Source organism: Perissodus microlepis, chromosome 10 (assembly GCF_051167445.1).
Source record: "Perissodus microlepis isolate ML-2025 ecotype Zambia chromosome 10, ASM5116744v1, whole genome shotgun sequence".
NCBI lineage: Eukaryota > Metazoa > Chordata > Actinopteri > Cichliformes > Cichlidae > Perissodus > Perissodus microlepis.
In genome coordinates, this window is record NC_140470.1 from 3,862,079 (window position 1) to 3,878,161 (window position 16,083).

At 40.6% G+C, this 16,083-nt stretch overlaps 1 protein-coding gene and 1 long non-coding RNA gene across 2 annotated transcripts; one reads left to right on the plus strand and one right to left on the minus strand.

The window, feature by feature from the left end:
* Positions 1-3,064: 3,064 nt before the first annotated feature.
* On the minus strand, positions 3,065-15,840 carry exoc3l2a (exocyst complex component 3-like 2a). The gene is made up of 13 exons (XM_084941543.1): positions 15,710-15,840; positions 12,739-13,307; positions 10,674-10,897; positions 9,494-10,241; positions 9,292-9,406; positions 9,097-9,207; positions 8,917-9,017; positions 8,685-8,795; positions 8,455-8,590; positions 7,255-7,377; positions 6,996-7,151; positions 5,518-5,639; positions 3,065-4,407 (listed from the first exon to the last, which is right to left on the minus strand). The coding sequence occupies exons 2-13, from the start codon at positions 13,281-13,283 to the stop codon at positions 4,092-4,094; spliced, it is 2,808 nt and encodes a 935-aa protein (XP_084797669.1). The 5' UTR covers positions 13,284-13,307; positions 15,710-15,840; the 3' UTR covers positions 3,065-4,091.
* Positions 4,363-5,766, plus strand: LOC146378638 (uncharacterized). The gene is made up of 3 exons (XR_014801481.1): positions 4,363-4,448; positions 5,049-5,166; positions 5,544-5,766. It is a non-coding gene; the product is annotated as an uncharacterized LOC146378638 (long non-coding RNA).
* Positions 15,841-16,083: the final 243 nt, after the last annotated feature.

Genomic DNA, 16,083 nt, shown 5'->3' on the forward strand with positions numbered 1-16,083 from the left:
TTGTCTGCGGTCTTGTCTCTGTTTGGGGTTGGAGTTACAGTTTATATTCAGTTCATTGAGTTTCAGTTTATCCTGCCTCCTCTGCGTCCCCATGTCTTGTTGTTTAGTCTCTGGCTCTGTGTTATATTACTTCCTGTTTTATTTTGGCAGTCTCCTGTCCCTTATATCTTGCCTTTAGAGTTTTTTTTTCCTTTATCCCCTTATCCCTTGCTGTGTGTTTACCCACCTGTTCCTCATTCCCCTAATTAGCCTTTTGTGTGTATATATAGCTTTTGCCCTCCCTTTGTCCTTCTTATGTCATACTGTTGTCTTTACTCTGTCTATTTGTAATTCCTCATTCCTAGTATTTTTCATGGAGCTCTAGTGTTTAGTTGAACATTGTTTTGCCACCATCTACTTATACTAGCCTTAATAAATGGCCCAGTATTTATTTACTAATGCTCCTTCTCTCTCCATTTGTGTCCTTGCTTCATCACACTCCAACATGACTGTCAGACGGGCAGTAGTAATAGTGCTGTTACTATTTTCTATATTATCATTTTAGAGTTATTTGGTTTTATAATAAAACCAGTGTTTTAAGACTTTTTATTTTTTTACTATACTTACAGATCAGAAAACAGAAAAGGCAAATGTATGCAATCAGAGAGCATACCACTAACTACTGTACAGTCCAATAAAGTCACACTGCACACATTCAGCAGCCACTTTATTACTTACACCTGTCAAAACAAGCTGCTGATGTTCAAACTGAATGTCAGGAAGAAAGGTGAGTGAAAGTGGCATGGTTGTTGGTCTGAGTGCTGATCTACTTGACTCTAATGGATTTTCCCACACAATGAGGCAATGGTACAAAAATGACCAAATATCTTATGAGCCACAGTTGTCTGGTTGAAAATACCTTTTTGAAAATGCGCAACAAATCAACACAGTAAGAAATATCTTTACTACTGAACAATACATGGAAACCATAGCAGTGAGTATAAAAAACTGATTTGAGAGCTGCATTAATAGTAGTGACAAAGACTGTTCTAGTGTGAGGTTAGTGGCAGAGTGGAGAGGATTCTTACTTTTTATCTGAAAACATGTCTGCAGGACTAAATGTATTGTTTTCTGTCAATATTTCCAAATGGAATACAAGGTTATTATTGAATAATTACTAATAATTTCTAATGATCAGAAATTGAAATGAATCAATGTGAAGCAGCAAGTTTATATGTGAATGTAAATTTACCAAAAGCACTTAAAATAAACTTGCTGGATCGTGTCGTGTGACCACCCTTTACTACACTGACCTTACTGCGGTAAGGGGACATGGAGATGGCCAAACATCTGCAGTTCCATGCTTTTCAAATAAATATATCCCACCACCTGCTGTGAAATCCCACACGCTCATGGCAAACCTCCCGAGTTATTTCAAAGCACACGGCCACTCATTCAGAATTCAAATACAGATCCTCTGAGAGGTCGGCATGTAGAATGACCCCTGCTGGGGCTGGCCAACTTTGTTATGGTAAGCCCACGAGCAGCTCAGACATGAAAAAGCTCAGCGGCAGCAGCAGAAGGGAAGTTCCCTCCTAGTGCATAACGTAAACTTGGCTCCAATAAAAGCATCCGTTGGCACCTCAGCGGACAACAGGAAATCTTTGTTTAGTAAAAAACATCCCGTTGTTGGCCCCGGGTTGGATGACCCTTCTTTTTGCAAGACAGTGTAGTCGTTGTTCTTGAGCTCCATATTTAAAGCTCTGTTTACTGAACAAAGCAGCCTTACTCTTAAGATAAACAACAAAGACTTTATGTGTAGGTGGGTGTATATGCGTTGGCTACATAGATTGTGTGTCGGTCCAGTGCCTGTTTGTCAGAGTACCATTTGGTATGTATTGTTTAACATAGCGCTAGACAGCATGTCTGACCCTCTGGTGATCAGGGGTCACAGAACCTAAAGTTAGAAGCTGGCAGAGTAACTGACTAAAAGCATATCCATTCTAACAGTTACTCAATTTCTATTGGATTTCTCAGACTTTTTAAAGTCTAATTTAGTGCTCTGTTATGATAAATGATGATATTTTATTAGACCAATCCAAGAACAAGCTAATTTCAATCATTTCTTCCTAAAAACCATCATTGTGTCTTTTAGACCCCATCCCTGCTGCTTAATAAAGTTCCACCATTAATTAATGCTTCAATTGTAAATATGATTAACTTATCTTTATTATCAGGCCATGTACCACAGGTTTTTGAGGTGCCAGTAAATAACCTTCTAGGCGCGACTCCTCTGCTTCCTTAATACCAGATCACTCTAACAGGTCCCTGAAAAGTCTTCAGTTAATCCAGAATTGGAGCTATAAAAAGAAACCATGTGTTTCCCATATTAGCTTCTTTTCATTGGCTCTCTGTTAAATTCACAGTTGAATTTGAAACCTTTCCCCACACACTCAGGCTCTGAAAGGTCACACAACACCTTATTTTCCTAACAGAGCACCTTGTTCTCAGACTGGTGGCTTACGTGCGGTTCCCAGATTTGATAGAAGTTTAGTCAGAAGCCGAGCATTATTAAGCCGTCTGTGGGACCGGCTCCCGGTTTGGATTCAGAAAATTCACCGTCACTGCTTTTGAAACTTTTGTTTTTGATCAAACCTATAGTTAGTGATGGATCAGGTGATTCTGAACCATTCCTTAGTGACACTGCAATAGGCTTAGGCTGCCGTGGGGTTTCCCATGATGCAGTGAGGGTTCCTTCTACACTATTTTTTGCACTCTCTGTATGTTTATACAGTACTACTGCATTTAATAAATAATAATTATTAAACACTGTCTCTCCTGCTCCAACCAACTGCATACGATTCGCTGCCCCTCGCTGAGTCTTCCTGTTAAAATTGGGTTTTTCCTTCTCGTTTTGGTTGAGGTAGGGGTTTGTGTGATTGCTATAAAATTAAAACTGAACTCAACTGAAGCATGTCAGTACATAGAACACATTCCATTTTTTACCTGAAATGCAAAACAGAATTTGAACCCACAATGACAGAGCTGCTGAATCATTTTACTCGACCCAGTCAATGGGCTTTTATTATGTTTCCAGCAATAGATCCATTTCATTCACAGTCACACAACAGATTTCCATAAAATTAATATGCAGTACTAAGAAAACATTGTAAAAGTAAAATGTAAATGGAGGATGTTTTGAAGAAAATAAAGCAATTTTGCATTTTTCTGTATTAGTTTAATTCAAAGTGCAGTCATGAAAAAACACCAATAAAACTGCACCACTTTTGTTTGATCAAAGAATCTTGGAGACCTTGCCACAGTTATTTTATGACTTCTTTCATGTTATATATAGCAATGAATGTTTGGCCCAAATCTGACCCACCTCATTGGATTTGGTGCAAATCTGACTTCTGCAGCTCAACCACAGGTCCACTTTATCTTATATCCACATTTGTAACACTCACAACATTTACCAGTTATATTGGTAAGTGTCAGAATGATCCCAGATTAGGTCCAAATGTTCATGAAATCCAAATGACCCTTTGTTTTCTTATCACTAAAGCCAGCATCATATTGGCCTAATTGCACGCAGCAGAATGACTTTTTAACAGATCAGGTATCTGGATAAGAAGCAAACAGCTAAACAACAGCAAGTGTCTTTAACTTTTTATGCACAGTACTGTACATCCATATGCTCTATATACCAGAGAAAGGGTATATATCATTGGGTAAATATATGCTGAAGAGCAGACATTGTAAATCATATTGAAGTTTTTTGTGCAATGATAATTAAGAAATAAAAGCTGAAAAACTAATGAACATGATGTTACATTCAGAGGATATATTCTTTTTTGTTTACTTCTGTAGAGGTGTAAATAAACAGCAAAGTACTGTAAATCATGGTGAGTTATTAAAATACACAGTTTGTTTCACCGTTAAAGCAAAAGCGAACACGAGGAAATGGAGAATTGTCACTGAGGATGTACAGTATGTGCAGTACCTGAGGTTTTTTTAAGTGGCTGGTGACAAAATCAGTTTTGGTCAAGGTGCATGTACATCTCATCTTCGCAGTATGCCTGTGACTACTCTCCTAGCACAAACACTAGTAGCTAGTCTTCTCTGTGAAGTTTAGTCGCATCTTCCTTATTCTCTGCAGGCTGAGGTGTAGCGTTCCTGATGTTTACTCTGCCTCTCCGTCTTGGCCGGTGCTCTGAGAACCAGTTGGAGACGGTCATGGCGAGGCGGAGGAAACCCAGGCTGATGCAGTGCACCTCTGAGGTGATGGGAATATCGGAAAAGAGGGCGTGGTCCCGGCACATGAGGGCGCTGCTGCATTCAAAATCTTTGACGACATTGAGGATCTCCTGTCGCTCTGCCTGCCGCATCATCCCTCGAACATTCAGCAGGGTGGAGACATGCTTCTTCCTGCAAAGAGGAAGGATACAGGGAGGACGAAGGATAAATGGGTATGAATCGGAAATTAGATCTGTGTGGTGTTGTCAAGAAGTGCCATGACGCCGAGTAACGGTCATTTTCTCTGAGTCACTGTGTTCACTTCTGGGAAGGACAGAAAATTCAGTGCCCGTCTAAAATTTTGCATGGCGATGGTTTTAAATCATATTGGGTCTACTTAAATTTACAAGCTTCATTTAAACTTAAACTTAACTTTAACACTGAATAAGCTAAAAACAAGAAGCACTTGTGTATGTAACCATTACAGAATAAAAAACTAAATGAGAAAATGATTTTGATAACTACCAGCAGCTGTGGCATAAACCTTACACTGGGTGGTGATCTAATAAAATTGTTAAGCACTGTATTTTATTTATCATTGGATTTTTTCATACTTTTTATCCACAATGTGTAGACACAGCCGTATGTGCATGATGTGACTCTTAAGGTAGATAAATAAAAGACTCAGAAAACGCCGGGAAATCCTGCATTTGATCTCCTGAAAGACTTGCGGGTCTGTCATAAGGTACAAACAAATGCAGCAAGTTAATGTTAAAGGTCTGAACTGCTACTTTTTCTCTTCTCTTCCACACCTTTCTCTCTCTGATTCAAAGAGTGGCACCAGTCTGTCTCCTGCAGGATGGCAGGAACAGGAAGTATTCGGCAGCAGCTTCCTGTCTGTTCCTTGGAGGGTTATGCGTCACGTGCATTAGGTCGAAAACCGTCACTAATGTGAGTCTTAATCTGTGCACAAACAGGCTGGAACTCCCCCCCAGAGGCTTGTCTGCTTCATCCATTCTCAAAACAGACCCGCACCACTCCAAAAATAGCAAAGTTAATGTAGATATGTTTCCGCGCTCCTTTTCCTTGTTTTGATCCATTGCAACAAAAAAACATATGCAGGCTTACATTTTTCTTGTTTTAGCGCAGTGCCAAAAACAACACAGCGAATGTGTAGCCGTAAGCATAAAAGAATATAGGACCTTTGGGAGGGACCAGTGCAGAGAGCATCTGTTTTATAGATGTTTCCTGGTTGTAATATTTCAAGACTGTTCATTTGTGAGGGGGAAAAAAAATCCTTACCGTATATCTGGAAATTCTTTCACCAGGACAGCCACCTCCATTTGGATGGAGGGCGTGTCCTCCAGGAGAATGATGTCAGCAAGGTGACAGATGATGCTGTCCAACCAGGAGGAGCTCGATTCCTGAGGCAGAGAAGAGGCGACAATTCATTCACAGGAAACTCAGGACTACAAGATAAATCAAGTACTTTGAACGTCAGTAAGACTACAAAAGTAGCATATAAATGCAAGCACGCTACATAAATAAATATAAATCTGTCAAGTTGTCCAGCTGTGCTTTTGTTTGAACTTCTAATGTGGTTTGGGCACTTAGTTCTGGTGATTACACCTAAAATACCTCAAATACAGAGGATGAAATTTTAAAACACATAAAAGGCTAAAGGCTGGCATCCTTGCACATCTAATGGTAATGTATTGTTAGATATAAAAGTCATAAAAGATTCTGCAGACATCTTTGGTCACTGTTTACAAGACACATGCACTTGAATGTGCAAAAGTTTCAAAGAAAAACAGTGAGCGAGAGACGAGACATTGGATGGACAGAATGAGAAGAGCACAAATGGACTGCAAGAAGACGCGAGTTCCACTTATTTATTATCATTGCCCATCCAAATGACCTCTTCTTAAGTCTTAATGTGTTTTTCAGGCAAGAAGTGACAAGCAGTTTAGTGAACAATGAAACCCACAGAGGAAGCACAGGTTAATGCCTCTGGAGGCCAAACACTTAGGAATTTGATTAGTGAATACCAGACCTCAACCTCTGCTTTCCCAGTTCTTGTTTTTTTCTCAGGAACACTGAGGAAAAGAGAGATTGCTTGCCACTCACTAAAAATAACAACGTCTTTTTTTGGTGGTCGTTAAAAACTCATCCTCCCCCCAATGCTCCTAAGTTCCCAGTTTCCACAGAAACTTCATCCCGCTCCTCAGCGAAAAAGGCCATCAAGGCCATTCCAGAGCCACATCAAAGTGCGCCAGCTGACAGGAACAGGAAGTTTCCTCCGAACACAGCAGCTTCCTGTTGTCAGCTGAGGTGACGGACACTTGTTTGAACTTGTAGATAGAAAGGGGGCAAATGCCATGCCGTCAGGCCTCGTTGTTTGACTCCCTCTTCCCCACTTTGGCAAGTGCTAACGTAAGCCCGGTTCATCCATCTCCATCTCACTGACGGCAGCCATTTTTCAGAGCTCAGTCCTGTATCAACACTGTCTGAGTTATTCCTGACCTAGGAAATTCCAGGGTCAGGCTCCAGTCACAGCCGGCACACTCTTTCCCCCTCACCATTCCAAGTTTTTGAGAATCAGCACTTTGGATCTGTTTGTGCTCCCCGGAAACATAACCACTACTTGTGTCTTGGACTCTGTGAATTTCCTTCTCCATATTTGGAGACCATTAGCACTCTAAAATATACTTTTCTTTTCCACACTAACACAGTCTAATAAAAAAAAAAAAAAATGTTTTGTGTCTGCAGACCAGACTTACCAGATCCTTAAAGAGTCCTTTGAGCTGCTTGGCCTCATCTTGCAGGCGGAAAGCCATCCTCTTCCTCATCTTGGAGGATGTGCACATGAGGCGTCCCCTCATAATGGCTCTCACATACTCCACTAGGACCCGCCGGTGCACCTCACCCACCAGTGTCTGTCAGTCATAACAGCAATTGTAGATTAGCTATAGTTTTATATAGTTTCATACCTTTATACATTGAAAATATTATCGACTACCATTTCAAACGTGTATTGACCTGATAGGGTGGAGAGTCCATCCTTCTAAATTTCTTGAAATGCTGTTTAATACTGGCTTCAATAGCCTCGAAGGCCTCTGTGTTGTTCAACCACTTTCTCTTCATCAGTTTGTCAAAGAAGGGCTAGAAAGGCAACAGACAAAGTACAGATTAAGAACAGATTTAGGTTTGGTAAACCTAACCAAGGAAGGAAAACAGCAGATTAGCCTGGGTAAAAGACCGAAAGTGAGGCACACAACGACGTGTGCTGCTGGCAAAGTTTCTGGGCTGCCTTTCCTCATAACAGCCATCCCTCAAGAGTCTCTCCATCAAAAGCAATGCATTATCAGGGACTGTAACATCTAGTCCTTTTAACTGAATTAGTGTGGATGGTTTTATTACTTGAAATTTCAGATATAGGAATGAGGTAAAGACTGTACTTTATACTCATTGTTTATTATTATTAGCATTATTATCATCATCATGTTGGACAGTTGTATTTATTAGCTGTTTTTGTCTAAACAGCTAACGAAACAGCTAACAAAAAAGCTAATGATACAGCTAAACAGCTGTGTGTACACAAAACACTTCTGCCCAAATACTGACTTTTCATGTATTACATGTAAGTTCTCCATATAATTCGGTGTATTATCAAAATAATAAAAGACACAAGTATGTGACCAGAAACTTAGCTACAAAAAAAAATACTGTTTTGTTTTAGCTTACCTGTCATGAACACAAATCTGCCAGAAACTTGTTCAGAACTAATAATAAGTAAACTTACTGAAATTAATTTGCGCTTTGTACCAAAAGCATAACCTTCAACCACTAAAACTATTTTTCTGTTCAGGAATGCAAGTAAATAACTGTAATTTTGTATCTTAACCTGATAAATAATAATGTGCTTTGTGTTTTTTTCTTTTTGTACAGTAAATTGAAAAATTTTTTGATAAGAAAAATAATTATATTTTAGCATTAAAATATAATTTTATTGAAGAGCTTGTGCATACTGGTGGAGCAACCATTGCAGTAACACACACAATAATTTTGCCAATTACCATTACAGTACTGTTAATTTAGGGTAGCTGTGGCACAAACCTTACATTGGGTGATGCTCTCATAAATTTGTTTTAGCACAGCACATCTGGGTCATGATCGTAATTATGTTTTCGGAAAACCATCTATAATGGCTCAGATGAATCTTGCCACTGTCCTACTCACTCTGATGTGGTCAAATAGCCTGTCAGTCAGCACCCTCACTGACTGGTTGATGATCCTGTCCAATGAGGAGTTGGCTTTCTGCGCAGATTCCTCACTGCCCTGTGGGTCACACTGCCTGCAGCGGTCCACAAAGGATCTACACATTACACAAGAAATATGACATGTCAGTTTAGTTTCTGTAGCTCTTTTAGAAAATGTTCAGATATAAAGTTTCACTGATCTTTGCCAACCTGAGAGGAGGGCAGCAGTTAACCAGAGCTATGGTCCTTGAAACATATCCATCTCCTCGGTCTCCAAATTCTGCCTGACTGTCATGAAACATCTCCACCTTCCTCTGGAAACTGAATGCATAGAGGTTTTATGAGAACACTTTGAATCCAAATACTCTCTCTCTCTCTTTCTCAGTAGATAAATATATAGATATGATTTAACAGCTATAACCTTAAACTACTGTCCACACACCTGTAAATGAAGTCAGCCAATCCAATGAGACTGCAGCGAGCCACTCTTGCTCCTAGAAACTGGTTCACAGATGTGGATCTGTCCAAATCCACCTTTACCCTCTGAAATTTTAAAAGACATGAGTGATAAGACAGAGGTTTCATTCAAGGAAAATGTTACTGAAATAGTACGGCTTTGTACCTGGATTACTGAGCATGCTAGGTGAGACTGATACTCCTCTATGTGCAAAGTCTGGGCCCATCGCCTCTCCTCTTCATCCAACACATGGATCAGCTCTGTTGTCACCTTATCCTGAAAATTGAAAAAGCAGGAAATTTAAATGCATCTCTTATCCACATTTTCCCAGCAACAGACATTCAAACACTCTTTTCTCACCCTGACTACACTAATGCAGTCTTGTTCCAGCCTATCCACTGTCTCTTGAGGCAGAATACCATCCAGTGTGCTGTAGTTGATGGGTGTGGTGGTCCCGATTGTTCCTAGGACATCCCTGGTGGGAAAGAATTAATGTAAAAATTTAACTAGGAATAAAAGCTTGTTGTGTGTGTCGTTATTGGAGCAGGCAATCATTACCAACCTGTTGTAGATGTTGTAGAACCAGTCAAGTAGTGAGTATACGTCTGTGATCTGCAGTGGGCCACTGGTAATAGTGCGAAGACGTTTGGCCACAGCTCGATGGTAACTTTCCACATACACCTGGAAGGCTGCAAACTCCTCTGGGTAAATGGATATAGCGTTCCTTCTCGCTGCATCCAGATCATCCACCATTCGACACTTCAGGCGCTCCAGGTATGAGGCCAACTGGCCTGCTTGGGTGTCTACCTGATGTGGCAGGCTCCAGTCTGCAGCCTCCGCTACAGCCTGCCTCCACTTCATCTTCAGTCGCCGGGGACGCTGGCTGGGCTGGATGCGGGGGACCTCTTGCTCTGGCTTAGTCTCCTCCCTCAGAGCCCAGGCAGCATCAGCATGCTCCTCCTGCTGGATTACCAGCACCACCAGACCAAGGTTGGGGCCAGCACTAGGCTGGCGGAGTGACTCCCGCACCACATCCCACATCTCCTTCTGAAGGGCTTCATACAGGAGCTCCACATCCTTAGCTTTTCTCCGGCTTGAGTCCAAAGTCGCATTAGAGCTGAGGGACTCATCAAAGGAAGAGGACAAAGACAACATGCTGGGTGGAGTACTGGGACACAGGGTAGGAGTGAGGGTAGGAGGAGTTGTGTTTGGCAGGAGAGACAGGAGCTCACACTCTCGCTCCAGTTCCTGAATGTGTGTGTCAGCCAGGAGAAGGTCCCTGTGATTGACCAGCTGTAAGATCTCCAGAACTGTGGGAAACCAGAAGAGAAACACAAGTTTAGAGGTAATAAGTTTAGTGACAAATATGTTAATGCATGTATCTCATTCAGCAGCTGTGCATGTACCTGGCTGACAAACTCGCCTGTTTGTTGCAGGTTTGTCTGCACATTCCTCTGTTCCTGATAAAATTCCCTGCCGGAGTCTCCAAACAGTAGCTGGACTGAATTATCTAGAGGAAGCTGGGGAACATTTCTGACCCTACTTCCTCTCCTTTTCAGCATAATGGTAAGTGAGCACAGTGGCTCCCAAGTGAAAAGTTTTAACCTCATCAGAGGGTTGTCTAGGTTTCAACAACTGCTGTTGAAATTTGACCTGAAATATTAACTAATGTAATGTAGATTCATTGCTAAAGTCTACAGGGTCACTTGGAAAGTAATTTTTTTCGACTTCTTAATTATTACCTGAGAGGGGCTCTCTGGTTTTCACTACTGGATCCTCTGCCTCCTCCTCCATTTCCTCCTCCGCCTCTTGGGATGCCTTGTCTGACATGGATTCCCTCTTTAGCTTGCCCAGACTGACCATCCTGAGGAAGGATGATCGCCTGGAAGTCTCTACCTCGTTGCCTACGCTCAGGTCTCCACAGGGCAGGCTTTCTCTGCGCTCCTCCTTCCGTCGACCAGTGAAGCTGCAGAACATCCACAGCAATGACAAAGAGCATAAATCATGGCCCTAAATGATGCAAGGACTTTAATGAGTGCATGAGGTTTGTATTGTCCTGTACGGGATTCCTAGGAAAACCTGTGCTTTGAGTGCCACACATTCACACAGTGTTGCTGCTGTGTGTGGCTACCTCGTCTAAAAATAGTCCCATTGAGTGAGGACAGCAAGTACACAACATGCCACTGAAAAACAAAAGAGGTTCCTTAGATCAACAAGTTACCACAGCAAATTACACAACCGCTTAGGAAATAAGGGCACTATATGTTATTCTGTCACTGACCAGTAAACAGGACTTTTATTCTCAGTCGCTGAAAAACTATTTTTTAATGCAATCAAAAGCATCATATGAGTCCAATGAGCATAGAGTTGCTTCACATAAGTGACATACAGTTGTCATCAGAATTTACATGGCTGTGAATATCACGGTAATTTGGGGGCTTGAATTCTTTGAAATGTTCTTTTTCCAGTCCTACATCTTTAATGACTTAAAAAATAACCAAAAATAGTTTGCACAAATTTTCTTTAGTTTTGGATTTTCTCTAATCCACACAGGGTCAAAGGTATATACAGGCTTAAAGAAATACAGATGCCCCCACTAATATTTGTTGCTTAGATAGTTATGCCTTAACTTCTGATCACCGACAAGCTCCTGGCATAATTCTTGCTGGATATTTGACCTGTACTCTTGGCAGAATTAGTAAAAATATTATTTAAATTGGTTGGTTTCCTGGCACAAATCCAGCGTAGTCCAGAATTTTTCAACAGGGTTGAGGTCTGGGATTTGGGAAGGCCATGCCAGAAGCTTAATATTAGCCTATTCCAGAACCATTTTAATGTGCGTTTTTGCATTATTGTCCCATTGGAACACCCAGTTATGTCAAGGTGTAAAGCGTCTGGCTGTTAATTTGGTAAATGGTAAATGGACTGGTTCTTATGTAGTGGTTTTCTACTCTACTCGAGCACTGAAAGCAAACAGTAGCTTACCAATGCTGAACGCTGAACACTGGCACAGGTTTGAAAGCCTCTTCCAAACATACCTCTTTTAACTCAGTCTTGTCTCGTCTGACAATAAAACTTTCCCACAAGGCATTTGGCTCGTCCATATAGGGAGATACACATTTCTACAAATGGATTAACCCTGAAATGTAAAACTTGCTTCGCTGTGGACAGTTATGCCAGCACTTTTTCTGGGTTATGGTTAGGGATGTTTCTGAATATTCTAACCAATTTTTATTTTTAGAACTTGTGCTTGGGCACAGCTCTTTCAAATGATGAGCTCAGAATCTGCAGTTTTGTGGAAATGACTAAGACACCTTCCCAGCTTAAATTTACGTGAATTTAGAGTTCTTATTAATCATCTTTTCCCACAGACTTCTCTGGATTTTCCCATTGTTACGAGTATTAGTTAATCCCATGTGTGCTGTGAGCTGTGAAACACATCCTTTTTGTGCTGACAAAGATAAAGTACCAGTTGTAGTCAATGGTGATCACTAATGAGAAGTTAGTAGGCCTTGGCAAGTTAAAAGACATTCAGTGGACCTTCAGTGTCACCTATTAAAAGATTCAAGTGAGTGTATGAATATATTTTAGCCTATATGTATACGTTTGGCCCTGTGTGGATGTGACAAAATCCAATGTCAATTCAAACTTGTACACCCAAAGTGCAAAAGCATGCTGCACAATGATTACACCTGGAAAAAATAACATTTAGGTCAATGATGAGTGAATGTAAACGTCAAACCACAACTGTACCACAGGTTAAATTGTTTAAAAACTGCTTTCTTTCTACTCCAAATCTCTCCTCACCGAAGCAGGGTCATTATTCCCTCTGAGCTCCTGCGTAGTCCTTTTCTTTTCTCTTTCTCTGCTGGTAGTGTATTTGAATCTCCAGGGCTGTAGTGTGGGGTGCTGTTCCCCCATACACTCCGTCCTGATATGCGAAGCCCCTTTCCCAATTTTCCAAGGGTCTTAAGGGGAGACACTCCACAGATCCGCTCAAGGGTCCCCCGCAGTGGCTTCACTTTAGGATTCCCTGCCCCGTGTTTCCCAGCATTTACCTCGTTCTCCTCTTCTTCACCATCACAGGACGACTTCAGCTGGAGGTTACCCTTGACCTCCCCCATAATGAGGCCCATGTCACCTCTGTTCCTGTCATCATCATCCAGGTCCACATCCTCAAAGGGGTTCAGGTTCTTGTTTAGATCCTTCAGTTCATTAAGCTCCTTCAGGTCCTTGAGCTCGTTCAAGTCCCTGATGTCTAAGTCTAGGCGAGGCAGAATCAGTTCACCGTTCACTCTGGGGAACTCGTGGCAGCTCTTGGATCTTCCCGGGAGTTTCTTCAGAATGGGCATGGTTGCATTTAATACATTAACAAACTGCAAAACAAAGATAATGTGTAAGATCTAGGAAAAATGTTTCTTTTCTTTTTCTTTTGATTTTTGTTTGTAATTTTATGGAAATACTTAGGATGGAACAACTGGGATAAAACACAACCTACAGAGATCTGTCAACATTACCCACAGTTAACATTAACTAGGACATGAGTACCAGACATACCCGGGCTATAACCAACCAAGATAAGAGCAAAATAATATAATTTCATGCCCCAAAGAATTCAGAAACTGTCCTGGATCAGAGGTTTCATTTCAAACTACTTATAAGTGAACTCATTTTAAACTAAAAGTTAAAATAACTTTAAATGACATTTTTTATTTAAGAGTTGGTTTGTGACGTTTTTTCAGTTCTAATATAAGGTGATGAAACTGAGATTTTGCTGTTCTTCTTGGCCTGATTTACACCTTAGTGACAAAACAATTTCCAGGGAAACACAAATAGTCAGTTTCATACCGAGAATCCAGGTGGTGTCACATTAGTTTCAAATATATGAGTATGTGACAAATTAAAGGAAAAAAGCAGAACTTTTGATCCTTAAAGTGATGGGATCTGGTGACTCTGCGGTGGGCAAGTTATTGACAAAGTTCTGGAGCCACTCGTCGCCTTGTAGGGAATTGTCACTGCACATCAGAGCAAAATGTTCACCTTTATCCCTCTATGAAACATTTCTGTCCTGGTGGGAGTGACAAAAAGCCAAAGCAACAACAATAGGGCATTAGAGGTCCCTGAATACTTTCATGTGAAATATATTTGACCTTCATAGTAAGAAGAACGCAACACAATGGGTAGTGTATATCCTATAGTAGTGCTGTTATTGTGCTCTCTAGTGCTGGAATATCCTTTTGAAGAATGCCGTTTCATCCCCCGAACAAGACTTAGAGAAAAGAAGCTAAGGTGCTGTTCAGGTGATATGTAGTGGCTAATATACACAAGACTGCACACAGCCCTGGGTGGGATATTGGTGAGAAACAGGACAGCTAGTTCTTAAGTGCTTAAGTAACTTTACTACTTATTAAAGGTATCTAAAGATTGTTTTTCACTTCCAATTTTAAAAAAAAATCAAGTCATTGTGCTGTTATACGTAGAAAACATAAAATTGTCTGCTCTCATGCGTTGCATATTCAATGAGCAAATCAGATTTTTTTACAGAATCTTAAAAAGTACTGAAGGCAAAAAGCACCCCCTGCTGACTCAACATCCTATTAACACCAGGCCTACAGCAGATGCGACTGATATATAAAATTTTATTGCTGTTTTTGTCTGACTCTCCATTTTTTTCTGCTTTGGCTGTTTTTCATTATTGTGTTTTTTTTGCCTTATGATGTGGTCATAATATTTCATATGATTACTTGTGGTCAGATGTGGTGGTTACTTTTTTGGAACCCAGGAGTATGTTTTTCTTTCATTTGTACTTTTTCATTAATTCAGTATGTATACTTTGTTTCACTTCCACTATAATGAGAGGCTACTGCTTCATGATCAAGAACAAGAAACAGTGTTTGGTTTCATACCGCATGCGCTGCTGAAAAAATACTTTAGGTGCTTTAATAGTGACTAAAGCTTGTACGGTATCAAGCCAAGCTCATTTCAGTCAGTTTTTACTCGTTATATGGACTTCATTTTTAAATAATGACATTAGATAGAACAAATAGTAGCAGGGGAACATTTTTTATTTTATTTTTTTTGCTTTGATGGCAGTGAAAGAGAGTTCTCCTTTTGTTTGTTCATCTTTGTTCCTGCCAACAGAAACAGCCAAACTCCAGACAGTGATAACAACTGATCTTTTGTTAGTAAAAATTCAGAACAGTGACTCTAGCTGAGATGGTTACTGTGATGCATTGGCATTTGAATCCTTTAGTGTCTACATGGAAAAATAATACTGAATGTTCATGATGAAGAAAGGAGACGAGTAGGGATGGTATTTATCAGTTGTGTCTTTTTTAAGAAGATGACCTCAAAGTTCATAAAATCAGTGTGACTGGCAAACGCTCAAAAGCCAGACATCAGCATTGTATTACACTTAGCAACTGGTGGGTTGATCAAATATGAACTGTGTATGAATTTTTTCCTTGATATTCTTTCTTGATTTTTCTAAGCTGTTTATTTGTTTGTTTATTTGTCTGTTTGTTTGTGTAATTAGCCAGGATAGGGAAACTCTTCCAAAAATGAAAAAAGTAAAGGAGGAACAGTGAATCAGTTTGGGTTTTTTTTCTAAACACAAAAATGACTACCCCACTTTAAGTATATATGTTACAGACAGAGGAGGTGAAAAACAGCCAAACACAATGATTTCCACATAAAAACAATCATTTGAACTTAAACCTCTATCACAACGGAAACAGTCAGTATGAAATAATAAATGATTGCAGAGGATCAGACTTACCTGATGACGATGCCTTGCTGTGTTTCAGTCCAATGTCATCCTGGAGTGTGTTGGCTAAATGAGCTGCCAGGCTGTAGAGTGTCTGTGATGAGTGTGAGAGCGTGTCTGAAAGTCCTCACTGACTCAAGAGAGCAATGTTGCTGCCTGCGGTTTCCTGATTTCCTGCGGTTTACCCTATTGTCGTTGAAGGTGATATGTTTTCCTGAGGAAAGGCTTGTCCCGTCCTTTCTCCCCCCCACACACACACCACAGACCCCCACCCCACCACCACCCTGTCCTGATCAGCCCCCGCACCTTGGGCCCCAAGTGTAATTAATTACACTAATTGTATTGACCTTAAGGTGGAGGATAACACATCCCCATGTTGTGTTCTA